Source organism: Mus caroli, unplaced genomic scaffold (assembly GCF_978045245.1).
Source record: "Mus caroli unplaced genomic scaffold, Mus_caroli_1 scaffold_19, whole genome shotgun sequence".
NCBI classification, from domain to species: domain Eukaryota; kingdom Metazoa; phylum Chordata; class Mammalia; order Rodentia; family Muridae; genus Mus; species Mus caroli.
In genome coordinates, this window is record NW_028227274.1 from 64,242,425 (window position 1) to 64,257,564 (window position 15,140).

Consider the following 15,140-nt stretch of genomic DNA (forward strand, 5'->3'; position numbering starts at 1 on the left):
AACCAAGGACCTCGGGTTGCTTTCTCCATTCATCTTCACTTATGTTTCTGTACAACCACCCCTTCCTAAGCTACTAGTTTCCCAGGAGAATGGATGCTCTCTTATGTTATCTCTCGGGGACTAACAAAGTCCAATACACCCATATTTCAGAGAGAAGTCTTTGGAAAATAACCATATCATCAGGTGGGCTTCAATTGCTCCATAGTAAAGCACCTGTCTGTAGCCTCAATCCCCACAACACACACACAAGCATAAGCACACACACACATGTACACACATGTATACACACATGCATATGCACATATGCATACTCATATACATGCACACGCACACACATGTGAGCACACACACATACTGATGACCTCACGCACACTGGTACACACGTGCATACATACATGCACACACATGCATATGCACATACGCATATGTATACACATGCACACGCACGTATATGCATGCACGCACATGTACTATTCCTCCAAGAGATTTGTCTTTCATCAAGTGTCATGATAACCCTGTCAGGAAGACACAGTTGGCCCCATTTCATAAGTGGGTCAGACACAAAGACATTGTCCCAGTTTACACTGTGTGTGTGTGTGTGTGTGTAAGCTATCCTCTGGGTACAGCAGGAATGGCAGCTGCCCTCTTGAAGCATCTATGATTACCTACAAGACACCTGCATGAAGTATCTGTCTGCCATGGAGGGGCAGAGCTCACTGAGCTGACCCCTTCCCAAGGATTTATACAGCTAATGGTTGCTAAGTGGGAGAGTCCACCCAAGGGGCAGGTTTATAGACAGTTAACGGCAGCTGAGAGAAGAATTCTTTACTATTTATTTTGTGTGAATGAGTGTCTTTGCCTCTGTGTATGTCTGTGCACCATGCATATCTGGTGTCGGGAGAGAGGGTGGGATCCCCTGGGACTGGAGTTGCAGATGGCCGTGTGGGTGTGGGAGTTGAACCCAGGTCCTCTGGAAGAAGTGCTTTTAACATCTGAGCCATCTCTCCAACCCCTGAAAATTCTTTCTTTAAGGGCACAAGTTTCTATATATTTCCCATACCTATAAGTGACACTGATTAAACTAATAGTTGCAGCAAGCCACACAACAGTCTGTGAGCGTTGGAGCTGGAATAAGCAGATGGACTAGGCCTATGGTGATCTCAGTGCACAGCCAAGAACCCTTGCTGAGTAAGCCCTGCTGGGTTCCCTGCTTCTGGGCTGGAAGGGTGTGGGAACAACAAGACCAGAAACAGCAGACACTCAAGGAAAGGGAGGGAGGGCAAGGTCCCAGGTATCCAGGGGTGGGGTAAGCAGGAGGGCTTAGCAAGTACATTCAGCTTGGACTAGTGAAGCTAAATATCCTGAGAATGAGTTGTTCTTATTAAATGTATGACCTAGGCCTGAGAGATGTCTCAGCGGGTAGAGGTGCTAACAGGAAGGTCTATTGATCTGGGTCTGTGCCTGGAATCCACAAGGACGTCCTTTGAAAACACATACATGGTGACAGCATGAGTGTACCTGAGAGTGAGTGTGCGCGCACACACACACACACACACAAACCCCCTCACAAAATAATAGATAAAATTTAAAACCTGGCCACCGGGAAGAAGACAGATCAAGCTGACAGAAACTGACAAACAATCTATAAATCTCCCCCCCCCCTCCTTTGCTTAGAGATAATCACGTGGCACACTCCATTTCCCCCAGCGACATCCTAGTAAGGAAATGGAGATGTTATTCTCTACATCTTGAGACAGCGACTTAATTTCTCGCTAGAATACTTAGTATGTATGTCTGGAGGCCCTGGCTGTGGCTATGCCTGTCAGAGCTCTCAGGGCCTACAGGACAAGGACTGGATTACACTCCTCTGCCTCCAAGTAGTTAACTGGGAGTAGGTTTCTGCAATCAAGAGCATTCTAGGAATAGAGCTGAGACAGAGCAGTAGCCATTGCCACCCGTGTGGCCTTTTGCCCTGTTCTTGGTAAAGATAATCTGCACAGAGATCCAGTTTACCTTTCACATCTCCTGATGAGGTAGGGTCCATTTAGAAGAGGGAAGGAAACCGGAGAGCCCCACAATATGCTAAGGACCCCAAGACCGCAGAGGATGGAAACTGAGCCTCCAAGCAGCAAGGTCCCTTTGCCATCAAGGGCAGCACTGAAAGGGAGACCATAGGTCAAGGGGTAATATAGTGGCTGTCCAGGAGGGAATATGGACTCGCCTCCCCTCTGGACTTAGTGAGACCTTGGAAGCAGCTGGCTGAGACAGGGGCATTCCTTTCCTGCTCCACAGTGGCCTCCACCAAACCTAATATTTAAAATATGCCAGCATAGGGGAGCCCACCTTTCTAGCACCACAGATAAATTCCTGACTCCTCCTACCCAGCTTCCTGGGAGCTGTTAGCAGAACCCACGCTTGAGGAGTGCATAGCAAATTAGGGAGACAAGAGAGTCAGAAGAAAGAGTCTCTCAGGACAATCCCAGTGCAACACTCAGCATTCCCAGACCCACCAGGTCCAAAATAGCATCATCCTCTCCCAGACCTTACCCCTCACGCTGTAGTCGATGAGCACGCTTAGCCGGGCAACAAACAAATCTTTAATTTTCCTCCAAAATACTTTAAACTAACTTTACAAACAGTTTCTTCACCTATTTTTCTCACTCCCCATTCCTGCCGTCGGGAACATCCCACGTCAAGATCCTTGGTCCTTCCCAATGATAGGCGCTGATGCTTATGGGAGCAGCTAGGAGCGGTGTGGACAGCGGGACCCACAGTTTGTCCCTCTGGCAGCGAGGCTGAATTTCCGCTGGCCTCAAGTTTGGCCTTTTTCGAAGAGTAGGCGCGAGTGTCCCGCCCAAGGCTGCCTGGAGGCTTGCAGCAGGGCTAGCAAAGAAAGTTCGGCCACCAGGCTGGGCTGGGTGCACACAGGGCTCGCAGCAACTCCGCAGCGCCTCTAGAGGGCTTGCCAGGGCTTTCCGATGGCCTGGATGTGCTCTTTGGCCTTCAGGCGCAGAGCGGCGATGCTGCTGTTGCGCGGGTACGCCTCTTCCAGCGAGAACTTGTCCCCGAATGCCGGCGCGCAGGGGTACGCGGGCGGTGGCCCGAGCTGCTGCAGACCTGGACCCAGGGGCGCAGAGTTCAGGAAGGGCGGTGGCGGCGTGTAGCTGGCCGGGAGACCCTGCCCCGGCGGCCCGAAACCCGGCAGGCTCTGCAGCGCTGTGGCGCCTCCTCCGGGCAGCGGTGGCCCGAGCCACGGCTCCAGCGGCAGGGCGCTCCCCGGAGGTCCGCTCCCGCTGCCCGGGCCGGTTCCCAACGGAGCCAGTGCCGAGGAAGGCGGGGAGCGACTGAAGGAGAGGAGAGGAGAGTCCTGCAGCTTCATGGACGACACTTCCAGTTTCTCCTGGCGCCTCCACTTTGCCCGTCGGTTCTGGAACCACACCTGTCAGAAGAAGCCGCAGACGCCTTCAGGCTAAGGCGATGGGTGGAGTGAAGTCCCCACTGTGGGCAGGCCCAGACTGACCCTCCCTCTCCTCCTGACAAATAACCCCGGGACTGCTAGAAGGTTTCCGAAGTTCCTTTATTCCCTCGGTCTCTCCCCGTTTTCTCCAATTCTTTCTTTTAAAACAGAAAATTCTTTTTGTCGCTATCCTCTCTGGCCCACAGGCCTTTCTTTGCCACGTCCTACTCCTCAAGCATCCCCCATGCCCTGTATCTTTAACCCTTGGTTGTGGCAGTATCTGCTTCAAACCCTTAACAAGGGCAGACCCTCAGGGGAAAGAGAACAGTGAATTTAATTCTGCGGCTAGACCACTGGACTTTAAAGGCCGATTTCCAGGACCCTTTGGTTAGCCGCCCCTCCTGATCTGGAGCTTGCTTCACCTCTGTGTGGTGTAGCTCTCAGTTGCTGCTTCCGCGACTGTTTTATCTGCCCCCTTTCTCTATTATCATAAACACCGGTACACCTCATACCCGTGGCTCACATGTTAAAACGCTGCTGTGTCCAGCAGGTTTCTTTGGCCTCATGTGTATTCAGTCGCTTTTCTGATAATTTCTCGGCTTTATTTAATTGGTTTAATATTTCTGAGGTTCCTATACGTTACTTCCTATAAGTTCTGAGATTACAATTGTTCAAGTGGATTATTATGTCCATTTTTATATTATAGAGTTTTGTCATTTCCCCTCGTAGGATGTGTATAAGGGGTTTCCTTTTCTTTCTTTCCTTTTTTTTTCTTTTTCCTTTTTCCATATGTGGAAAAGTTCCTCCTCCCAAGGACATTATGGCTTCTCGCACTGGAGCCTTTACTACTAAATTGATAAGAGCGGGAGGAAAGATACTTTCCTGACAACTTCCTCACCCACAAAACAGATTCGGTTTCTTTTAGTGGAGACTGTGAAAGAACTTTAGGACAAACTGGTATCCTCACGGTTGTGTTTATGAAGGAAAAGTACTGCATGGAGCAATGGGGAAAGTGAGTTTAGTATAAAGAGGAGAGCTGAGGAGCTTAAAACCCAGTACTGCAGTGGAGAAGGGCCAAGCATGCGTGGCCCTTGACTTAGGAAGAAAATAGAAGTGTCTCCACACAAGGCTCCAGTCACCAGGGAATATTAGAAATTCGCTGAGAGTGGAGAGAAAGAGATTCTCCTACCCTGGATCCAGTTTTTAGGGCCTTAGGGCTGAAGACGGGAGAGCTGGCTACCTACCCTTTCCTGCTGTCCTTAATCTTGCAGGAGACCCTCCTGGCACACCATCTGATGATCCAGTTATGTGGAAAAGGAGCTATGTCCCAGTCACAGGAAAGCCACAGACCCTGCCCTTAGAAATCCCCTATGTTAGTGGATAAGGGAAACCTTGGGACAGGCAAGCTTGGTGCGAAGCTGTGCCTGCTGCCGTCTGTAGGACACTGGGAAGCGAACACACAGCTTTTTCTCTGTCTTCCTTCCCGCTCCTGTCTCTGGACTGGAGGTGCTGAAATTTCCAACTTTTAATGAAAATCCCTAGATTTACAGTCCAAAACTAGGAGAAACCCGATTTGTTTGGTAGTTAATTCCAAACCACACTAGGGAGGCATGCTGTTCATGCCTTACTTTTAACCCAGCCTACTCAGAAAGACAACATAAAGGAGCTTATCTCTCTTTACTCTAAAGACACAGCTATATAAATGCCCCAAACCCCGAGTATCCCTACTGCCTGGAAATCCAACTTAAAAACAAACAAACAAACAAACAAAAAACTGGGTTAGTTCCGTTCTCAGATGCATTGAATTCGCTCTCACTGTCTCCCTCTCAGGCCCCTGTAAACTCTTAGCTTGGAAGCCCTCCCAGATTTTTCACAGATGACTAGCAAATATTTTAATGATTGGGGATTAAAGAAATTCAGCTTTAATTAAAGCGAAAACTCCCTCACGATAAAAAGGAAAGGTTCACGTAAAAGGAAGAAAAAGTCAGTTTCTAGAATCCATCTGAAGTTTTAACCGGCGGCTTACAAGGGAAGAGAGTTTTTCCGTTTTGAACAACGTGCGCAGTTGGTGACACTGGTGGCAGCTAGGGCCTCAGTCCAGTAACCCTCCCCCACCCCCCAACCCGACCCTCGCGCGCCGCTCCTTTCAAGTTTTCCATTCCCTTTGCGTTCAACACCCCCGCAACTACATCTAGTGAGCTGTCAACCTCTTCATCTCTCAAGCTATTTCCAAGTCCTTTCAGTTTAAAGTCGGGAGGCCCCTCCCCCACAGGGGACACCTTACTGAACAAGACCATTCAAAGAGTAGTTCATGGGGAGAAAATCTCGAAGATACTCCTGGGCTCCGGGCTAGGGCAACGGAACCATGGAAATAACGCACTAAATAATTGCTCTTCCGTTTTGCCCCGGACCCCCGCCCCAGGTTCCTGTCTGTCAATCCAAGAGCTTACTTACCTGGACCCGAACCTCGGGTAGGTTAACCTTGCCGGCCAGCTCTTCGCGGCTGTACACGTCGGGGTAGTGGGACTTCTCGAAGGCGCGCTCCAGCTCGTGCAGTTGGTAAGTGGTGAACGTCGTGCGGTTGCGTCGATGCTTCTTTTTGGGAGGTTCCTCCTCCGACAGCTTCGAGTCGCCTGCTGCTGGCCCAACCGAGAGTCCTGGGCTCGGACGTGCTTCTCCTTGCTCCTTGGGGTAGCAGGGCCTAGTAGCTGGGGGCAGCGAAGCCCCAAGCCGTCAGTGACACTCTTCGCGGAGGCGAAGCGACCTCTCTACGGCCCTAGGCGACCCGGTGCCGCGTGAGCTGGTCTAAGGAGGTCCGCGATGGGGACCTATGTGGGGTCACTAGAATTTCTCTAACCTCAAGTCGGGCAAACCCCAAACCCACGACCTAAAGGTAAAGGAGGAGAAGCTCCCGTCTTGCAGAGCACCCCAGGGACTTTGCAGCCTTGCTGAGTGAGCACTCACCTTCGTACTCCGGGACGAGCCCCGGGGCTGCTGGTGGGGAAGACTCGGAGCCTCCGGCTGGCGCCTTGGGGCAGGCGGGCTGCGCGCCCAGCCTGGGATCCCGCTCTTTCGAGCCTCTGGAGCTCCTCTCTGCAGGAAAGGTGTCTAGGATGCCGTCTTCCTTGGTAAAGCCCAGGATGGCTTCGATGCTGTGCAAACGCGACGTGCTCCCGCCCGGGCTGCGGAGCAGGTGGCCAGCGAGCGAGAAGCTCCCGTCGGCCATGGTTGGCGCGCAGCCCGGCAGGTGCATGGAGAGGAGGGAGTGCACTTTGCAAACTGGAGCTCGATGCCCGGTTCCCTTCTCCACCCTCACCCCCTCAAGTGTGCACTTCTAGAACGTGAGCAAATGGATGGGTCGGTCCAAAGCTAAACTCGGTGGATAGGTCTGTCCACAAAGCTAAACTCGGCGGGCAACCAACCGGCTTGGGCAACGGCTCAGGAGGTGGGCAAGCGCTGGGCCAGCGATTAACTGGACCTGCTGCTGCAGCTGCAAGTTTAGCCTCGGGGTAACTGGAGCTTTGGCGCTAAAGGCCCGCAGCGCTCTAGTCTGGGACTCCACCCTCTCTTCAGGCCCAGCCCTTTCCCTCTGTCCCTCCCCCTATAGAGGGCGGGTCTTTCCCCTCTCAGCCTAGGGTCCTGCTCCCTGTCACCCAGGCCAGTTCCCTGAAAGTCCCTTCATCTGATCTATTTCAACTCCACATTTTCCAGGTACCAGGAGTGGGAGGTTTGACGGGAGGAGGCACCTCTCCACCCCAGTCCGAACCTCCCTGAGAGAGATCTCCCAGGGTTCACTTCACCCCTTTCTGTGTTCACCTGCCCCTCTCTTATCTACCATCTCCCAAAGATTTACACTCCCGGACCATCTTCAGGCACTTGGAAGCTCCAAGATCGGCTGAAGACTTTGCGGCTAACCCTGGGCGATTGAAGTTAGTTCACAGGCCTTCCTGTTTGAATCTTCCCTTAATCTTCCCCTCTTTTCTACACCTATGCTTCTGTGCTTTGCCGTCCTAGACTTCGGGCTTCCTTTGTCTGTGTCAGTTTTTACTTCTCTCTGTACCCTCAGAAATGGTGGTGAGACAGTTTGTACCCACAGACCGAATGACCTCAAATGTGAGAGTTCCCAGGACTCGGAGAAGACACGCGATATTTCCTCTCATGAACTATCTTGAAGGGTCAGGATCCTTAACCAAATTACAGAGATGAACAACTCTGGCCGCTTCTCACTTCCACAGGCCATGCAGACGACCCAAAACTGGTGGGTGGAGACGTTCTCCTGGAGGAGAAGGTCCTAGCGCATCCCTGAGAGTTAGCGCCTTAATCCGCTTGAGTTTCTTCCCCCTTGGGGGCCCCTTGAGGCTTGCTTGACCCAGAGTGACTCAAAGGCTCAGCAGAAAGAAGACTCATAGCAGCCTCATCACTCTTAGCAACTATGAGCACTGCACCCCTCAAAGCCGACGACGGTTAGAGTCCAGAGGCTGGGTGATACCCAGCCTCACTGAAGTGTTAGTCTGAGAAGGCTATTGCAGACGCCCCCTGAGGAGCTGGGGTTCTGCTTGCCCCAATTCCACCTTTCTCAGATCTCCACCAAGACAGACTTCTTTCTCATTAATTTTTTTTGTTGTTGTTGTTGTTCCTTCTACAGGGCCAACACTATCCTGAATGAGGTCACACAAGTCACACAGAACCCCACGTAGTGGCTTTGAGGAGTTGATGTGCCAGACTGTGAGGAATGACAAATGAATATATAATGAGGATTAGTTGACAGTGTGTTGAAACTGAAGTCTGGCTTAGCTCGGGAAGTTTGCGTTTGAAGAAGAACCTATTAGGGTTGAAGATGCCATTCAGGGTGAAGCACTTGCCTAGAAACGTTTAATCCCCAGCACCTGTTAAAATAAACTACAATACAAAAACACAAAAGTAAGCGAATTTAATGAAAATGAATAACACTTTAGAGTTTTCAAACCCTGTACCTTTTTCCTCCTACGGGATCCTAGACATCCCATGAGGGAACAGGGCAGGTCTTACCGGAGGGAAAAAAATGATGCTTTGCTATGAGTCATCCAACGAAGGGGAGGGGCAGGACTAGAACTCCTCTTCCCATAGTCTCAGGCTGCATCGAGCTTGTGGTTATTACTGCAGTGTGACGTTTTTAATTGAATCAAAGTGTCTCCTGGCTTGTGGCCTGTCTTTGATCCTTTGCCAGAGCCCCTGAATCCTGCATCTCTGAGGCTGGAGGGGGGCAGGGGGGCCAGGGGGGACCATTTAGTTCAGGAAGAAATGAAATCCCAATGGCTTTTGAGCAGCCAGTCCTGTGGGACTGGAGCCTTGGGGGAGAGGCTCCTCAAGCTGAGGCAAATGACCTAGCGTCAACCCAGAGGGTCTTCCCAGCTGGCTAGGTAGAGCAGGTGACTGTGGTGCTGCGGCAGAGGTCGGCTGCCAAAATAATTCATTGGTATGTGTTGTTTCCCTTCGGCAAAAATGGATTTTCTGACACCTCCCACCTCCCAATAAATCTGTCTCTGTAGTGGAAACAGCAAAGTGTCCCCATCCTCTAAGCTGCCCACAAGCTCCTCCCCTCTCTTTCCCAAGTTAACACCTGATGGTACTGGGCTCTACACACAGCTCCAGGTGAGGTGAGCTTTTATTTACTGTTTATTGGAGTCTCAGGAGAAAGGCAGGAAGGACTTCAACAGCCCTGATGAAGCCGGAGAGCTGGAGCCTGCCTTTGTGTGGAACATAAAGAGCCAGTCAGGACCATTGTGGGCACAGTGGAGGGTACTCCAAGCAGTCAGCTGGGGGCCATTGTTAGGAGCTAATCTACATGTGTATTTCCCAAGAACTTGATTAGAGAAAATGAATGGACAGACATGTCCCTAATTCTCCTAGCTGGAGCCTGTGTTTTTCAGCGGTTAAGCTAGGTCATAAACAGCTCTGCTTTAGCAAAAGTAGGGAGCCTGGCTTCTGAACTCCCCTTTGTTTAATTCATTGATTCATTGGATGGATCAGAGAAAGCTCTCTCTTCCCAGCTCCAACCTGTGGCTGACCTCGGGCCACACCGCTGCTGTATTCATCTTAAGGGTGTTCAGAGACAGATCCCACTGGTAGATATTGCAGGGAGGCATATGTGGTGGGGCCGGTGCCAAGTGGGTCTTATTCAGGATAGGGTCCACTTTCTGGAAGTATCCAGCATGCACTGCTTCAGCCACCGCACTTTCCAGAGAGATGGGCGTCTGCAGTCAGACTTCTCTAGCCTGGAACAGGGAAAATGTCACCAGAGACTCAAGACCATTCTGCCCCATTTCCATTAACTTTCTCTCTCAGCACTGTTGTGTGTTTGAGGTTGGTTTCTTTGTTTGTTTGTTTGTTTTGTTCTGTTCTATCACATAGCATGTGTAAAGCTGACTCAACCAATCACCTGCATGTAGATTAGCTCTTTAGTAGATGTATAGAACATTCCAACCTCTGCCATACACTATTCAGGGAACACCTTTTCTCATTAATACATGTTCAGAGAAAGTCACTTCATTCTAACTTTCACCAAAGCAACATAGAACTTAGGCTGTCATTAAATACACACATACACAGAGAGAGAGAGAGAGAGAGAGAGAGAGAGAGAGAGAGAGAGAGAGAGGGAGAGAGAGAGAGAGAAAGAGAGAGGGGAACAAATTCAATTGAGGATCTAAAGTATATATGATGAGAGTTATTGTTTGTTGAATATTAAATATTACAAGGGACATATGCCTTATTCTTTACAGTACTTTACATGGATTAACTTAGTCCCGACAATAACCCTATTGAGTAGACATTTTTTAAAAAGATCACTTTACAAGGAAGGAAGCAAAGTCACAGAGAGTGAGAGAGTGTCAGTTGTTCAATGTCACAGACTTTACTCCAGACGGGATAAAAACCTGAACTCAGGAGTCTTATTCAGCTGTGAGTCTAGGACTCATGTGCACTACCTTCCTGGGGGGGGAGGGGCGGGGGGGGTTTGTGGTCCTGTGGTGGCTGAGAAAACTAGTAGTATAATAGTTTGGATGGGAGTGGCCTTCTATAGACTTATATAATACGTTTGAGTACTTGGCCCCAATTGGCCCAAGTTGTTTTAAAAGGGAGGCGTGGCTTTGTTGGAGGAGGTGTGTCACTGGATCCCTGCTTTGAGGTTTCAGAAGGTTCAATGAAACCTGGCAACATCACCCACAACAGTTACTACTTTAGAGTCATGAAGGATACACGATAAAAGGGGTCTGTGGTTAACGAGAGACACCGAGGCTGGGAAATGTGTATCAAAGCAGGCTCTGAAATGCAGGATCTGCCCAGGGCAAGAGGCCCCGAGGCGCTGTTGTGTGGAGCTGTTGAAAGTGAAGCCTGGGTTGTGCTGGAGTCCCCAACACGTTTGACGTGAGCTGCACTCGGGAAGTGGAACCAGCCCTAGAGGGATGTATCTTACGAGTAGCGAAACTGGAAGGGTAGAGCGAGCTAAACCCATTTGACAGGAGACACAGAGCCACAGGCTAGGCAGTTTACTCTGCTGGATTTCAGTCTTGCTTTGAGCCAGCGTTTCCTCACTATCCCCCCATTCCTCCCATTCCTCCCTTTTAGATTGATAACACACATTCTGTGTCATTATGTACATACTGGAAATATATGATCTGCCTTGTGTTTTTATAAGGGTCACAATTACTAGGCTGCCTTAACTCTCAGAAGAGACTTTGGACTTTTAAACAATGTTAAAACTGCAGACGACTATGGGGACTTTTGAAGTTGCTCTAACTGCATCGTGATATGACCAAGAAGTGAAATTAATGGTTTGAATTAGAATGACCCCCCCACAGGCTCACATACATGAACACTTGGTCCCCAGTTAGTGGGAGCATTTGGGAAGGGTTAGGCCATGTGGCCTTGTTGGAGGAGCTGTTTCAGTGGTGGTGGATGCCTGATTCTCAGGTATCTCCCTCTGCCTCTCATTTTTTGGATTATGATGTAACATCATTCTTTGTCCCACCATCATGGACTCTCACCTTCGGAGACCATAAGCCAAATAAATGCCTTCAATTAGAAGTCGCCTTGGTCATGGTGTTTTATCACAGTGATGGAAAAGTAACTGAGACAAGAAGATAAAGCAAGAAAATTGGGAGTCAAGGAAAATGGAAATACTCTACTTTGGAGAAATCTGAGAGTGAGGAAGGTGTGGTGGGTGACCTACAAGTTCTAGGCATTTTAAATGATGGCAGATCCAATTTGAAATAATAAAATACTCCACTTAATTTTCCAAGACTATGTCTCAAGAAATTCAGTGAATTGTCCCTGTATCTAGGACTCAGCATCACTCTCAGTAGGGTGTGACAATATATTTTTAAGCATCTAAAATATTTCCAAATAGTTGCTTCTAGTGTCATGAGTTCTCCACTGGGGTTGAGTAACCTCATCAAAATGTTTAAAACAAGAATATTTTAAATTTTGGATCCTTTTTTTTTTCAGTCCAGAAAAGTTGCATATACATAATGAGATAACGAGACAAGACCCAAGTCTCATCAGGAAATTCGTGAGTTTTTATATACATAATCACGAAGGTAACAGAGTAGTTTAAGTGTGCCAATGTATTGATTGCAATTTGTCACTTGTGACCTCATGTTGGCAGTCAGAAAGTTTCAGGTTTTACAAATTTTTCACATTTCAGATTGATAAGTTAGAGGTATCTCTGTATTCTATCATATATTATATGACAAGCCCAGATCATTCGCTGTAATAGGTATGTGCTTCCCAGTTCAGATCAGTGAGTTTGTTAAGTATACAGTAAGCAGAAGAACAGACATTGAGTAGTAGATAGAGACAGGCAGAAGACAGCAAAATATCATCAAATCAGGAGCTCACAGCATCCGACAGTGTCTTAGATAGGGCTATTACTTCTGTGAAGAGACATCATGACCACAGCAACTCTTATAAAGGAAAACATTTAATTGGAGCTGTGTCACAGTTCAGAGGTTTCGTCCATGATCATCCTGGTGGGAAGCATGGCAGTATGCAGGAAGATGTGGTGCTGGAGAGTTAGCTGAGAGATCTACATGTGGATCCACAGGCAGCAGGAAGAGAAAGAGACTCTGGGCCTAAAATTCAAAGCCCACCCCTAGAGACACACCTCCTCCAACAAGGTCACACCCACTGCAACAAGACCACACCCACTCCAACAAAGCCACACCTCCTAGTAGTGCCTCTCCTTATAGGCCTATGGGGGGGCCATTTTCATTGCAACCACCACACAATAGAGACACTGGAGTAGCCCTCTTGAGACCCCAAACAAGATAAAATAATCAGATCAGGGTTTACAAACATCCAGCTGAAATCAAGTAATAGTGAATATTCTTGGCCACTTTCCGGAATGTATGGCCTTTGCATGAGAGGTAAACGTGCTTCCTATATACAAGTCAACCACTCACTATTACAACCTGTGTTCATATTTTCAGACTAAATTAAATTAAGGTTGGTATAAGGACATTGAAATGAATAATAACCCCATCTCATAATTGTGCCCGAATCATTATGAACCAATGAGGGGAAGAGCTTCGTGGAGGTGTTTCTGGTTCACATGGGAGCCCTGCACATACAGAGCAAAGAGGAGCAGAGTTCCTTTAACCTCAAAGCAAAGAGCAATCTCGGCAGCTGTAGTGCGTCCCAGAGACGGTAACACCCTTATTTTCTAACACTTCCTTTAAGCAAAAACAAGGACCACAGGTCTCTGCAGAGTGTCTGGCAAGAGGCATGAAACTTGTCCTTAGCCACTTTCCATGGCTTCCCAGTCATCCCAGGACCAGGATCACTTAGAACTAATGTCTCATCCTGTCCCTGTGTTTCAGAGCACACAGTGTGGACAGCATGCTATGTAGAAGGGACACTCTAGCGATTCTCTGCTCTATTCTCTCACATCTGGCACCTTCCTTTTTAGACGTGGAAACAAAATAATTCATCCAGGTCATTCAGCAGTTGTAGTCAAGTTAGACTTAGGAGACTCCAGACTCACAGGATCTCCAGGAATCCTTCCGGACTAAACACCTACCCCAGAACCCTCAGGCTCTCACTGAGACATCTCATGATTGCATGGAGGGCAACTCTGTATTGAGTCCCCATAGTATACATCTGCCATGCAGACACAATGACATAATTCTTCATACTACACCCCAGTTATTTGCCAACCCGATTGTGTTTAGGTCATGAGCTTGCTTTTATAACTTATGTAAGACCAAGGAGTGTCTATGTAATAAAAAGAAAACTCTCCTGGCAATAGGCTCACATGGCATTAGTGTGTTAGAACCCACTGTCCGGTGAGAGCCAAAGTCAGGTGTTTTCCAGCGCTGATGTCACATTTGTTGTCCAAAATGAGCCATAGGGGGAGCATTTTCATCTCAGAAATTGGCAAACATTCAAAATCAGGATATCCCGCCACATGCTAGCTCTTGTCCCCCCAAAGAATGAAGAAATCACAAGATACCCGTTAATATCGGTTTTTAAAATAGAACAAGAACACGATCTGCTGGAAAAGAATGTTCACCTTTCTTAAAAATGCAGAGTTACATTATCTCAGAACGTGAAAATACAAGGGAGGCATTCAAATACCCAGCACAGAAATGGACCTCCAGGGGCTGCTGGGAGCAAAGCTACACTAAGATAATTCTTCTTTGCTTGTTTTCTAATTAAACTAATTGAATTCAGAGTGTCTGGGGGAAGCACTAGAGACATTTATCTTGAGGGGATGATGATCTCGGAGCTCAGCAATCCTCTTAGAGCTCTAAGGAGGTAAATCCGAGGACGCCCGCCCGCCCGCCAGCCCGCCTGCCAGCCCGCCCGTGTCCAGCAGCCCTGGGCACACCTACACCCACGTATTTGTCTTCCCTTCTCTTTTCAGAAAGCCTGTTCTACTTGCTGCCATCCCTTGATTCCCTACGCTCAAGTGAGCATGCTCAGACTCCACCTCCCGCCCCACCCAGTCTCCATTTTCAAATCAAGAGTCTAACACATTTTATCAGTTTATCATGCTATTTTATCAGTTAAATTTGAAGACTGAAGACAGACTCGGGTCATAGCCACACGCTGACACATTGGGTACCAGTCCATCACGGACACAAACATTCAAACATCAAGGCTGTCTTTTACTTCTTCCTTTTGTAAATGCGGAAAGACACCAAGTATGCCATCTCAACCATATTAAGCATATAATTAATTAATTGGCACCAACTACATCCACATTGTGATGTAACCACTCCCACTCTCCACCTGCAGGGCTTTTCCATTTTTCCCCAATTTTGAGCCCATTTAAGTAATAACAACATCCTGCTATCCTCTCAGCCCAGTGCCTAGCAATGACCATCCTACCTTCTGCCTCTATGATTTGACTACTCTAAGTATATCCTGTGAAAGGAATTAGACAATATTTGTCTTCTTGGAATTGGTTTATTTCACCTTAATTTTTTTTTTAGATGTTTAGCTGTATTGTGGTACATATCAGAATCTACTTATTTTTGAAAAGCAAAATAGTATTCTTTCTCACTGTTTGTATATACCGCATCTTGCACCTCTGCCTACCCACTGATGGACACTTGTGTTGCCTTCATCTTTGGGCTGTTGTGAGCAATGCTGCCATGGGCATCAGTTGCTATGACTGCATTTAGATCTCTGCTTTGAAGCATTT

General features: G+C 48.2%; 1 protein-coding gene and 1 long non-coding RNA gene across 2 annotated transcripts; one reads left to right on the top strand and one right to left on the bottom strand.

Moving 5' to 3' along the window:
* Positions 1–2,585: 2,585 nt before the first annotated feature.
* Rax (retina and anterior neural fold homeobox) lies at positions 2,586–6,766 on the bottom strand. The gene is made up of 3 exons (XM_021150770.2): positions 6,422–6,766; positions 5,912–6,165; positions 2,586–3,439 (listed from the first exon to the last, which is right to left on the bottom strand). The coding sequence occupies exons 1-3, from the start codon at positions 6,708–6,710 to the stop codon at positions 2,954–2,956; spliced, it is 1,029 nt and encodes a 342-aa protein (XP_021006429.1). The 5' UTR covers positions 6,711–6,766; the 3' UTR covers positions 2,586–2,953.
* LOC110284841 (uncharacterized) lies at positions 5,953–8,362 on the top strand. The gene is made up of 4 exons (XR_002376988.2): positions 5,953–6,016; positions 7,305–7,386; positions 7,554–7,715; positions 8,103–8,362. It is a non-coding gene; the product is annotated as an uncharacterized LOC110284841 (long non-coding RNA).
* Positions 8,363–15,140: the final 6,778 nt, after the last annotated feature.

Excerpts from the sequence above, each read along its gene's own strand:
- Rax (XM_021150770.2), bottom strand. The coding sequence starts at position 6,710 with ATGCACCTGCCGGGCTGCGCGCCAACCATGGCCGACGGGAGCTTCTCG. Across the intron at positions 6,166-6,421 it reads GCTCGTCCCGGAGTACGAAG|CTACTAGGCCCTGCTACCCC; the intron begins GTGAGTGCTCAC and ends CGCTGCCCCCAG. Across the intron at positions 3,440-5,911 it reads TACCCGAGGTTCGGGTCCAG|GTGTGGTTCCAGAACCGACG; the intron begins GTAAGTAAGCTC and ends TTCTTCTGACAG.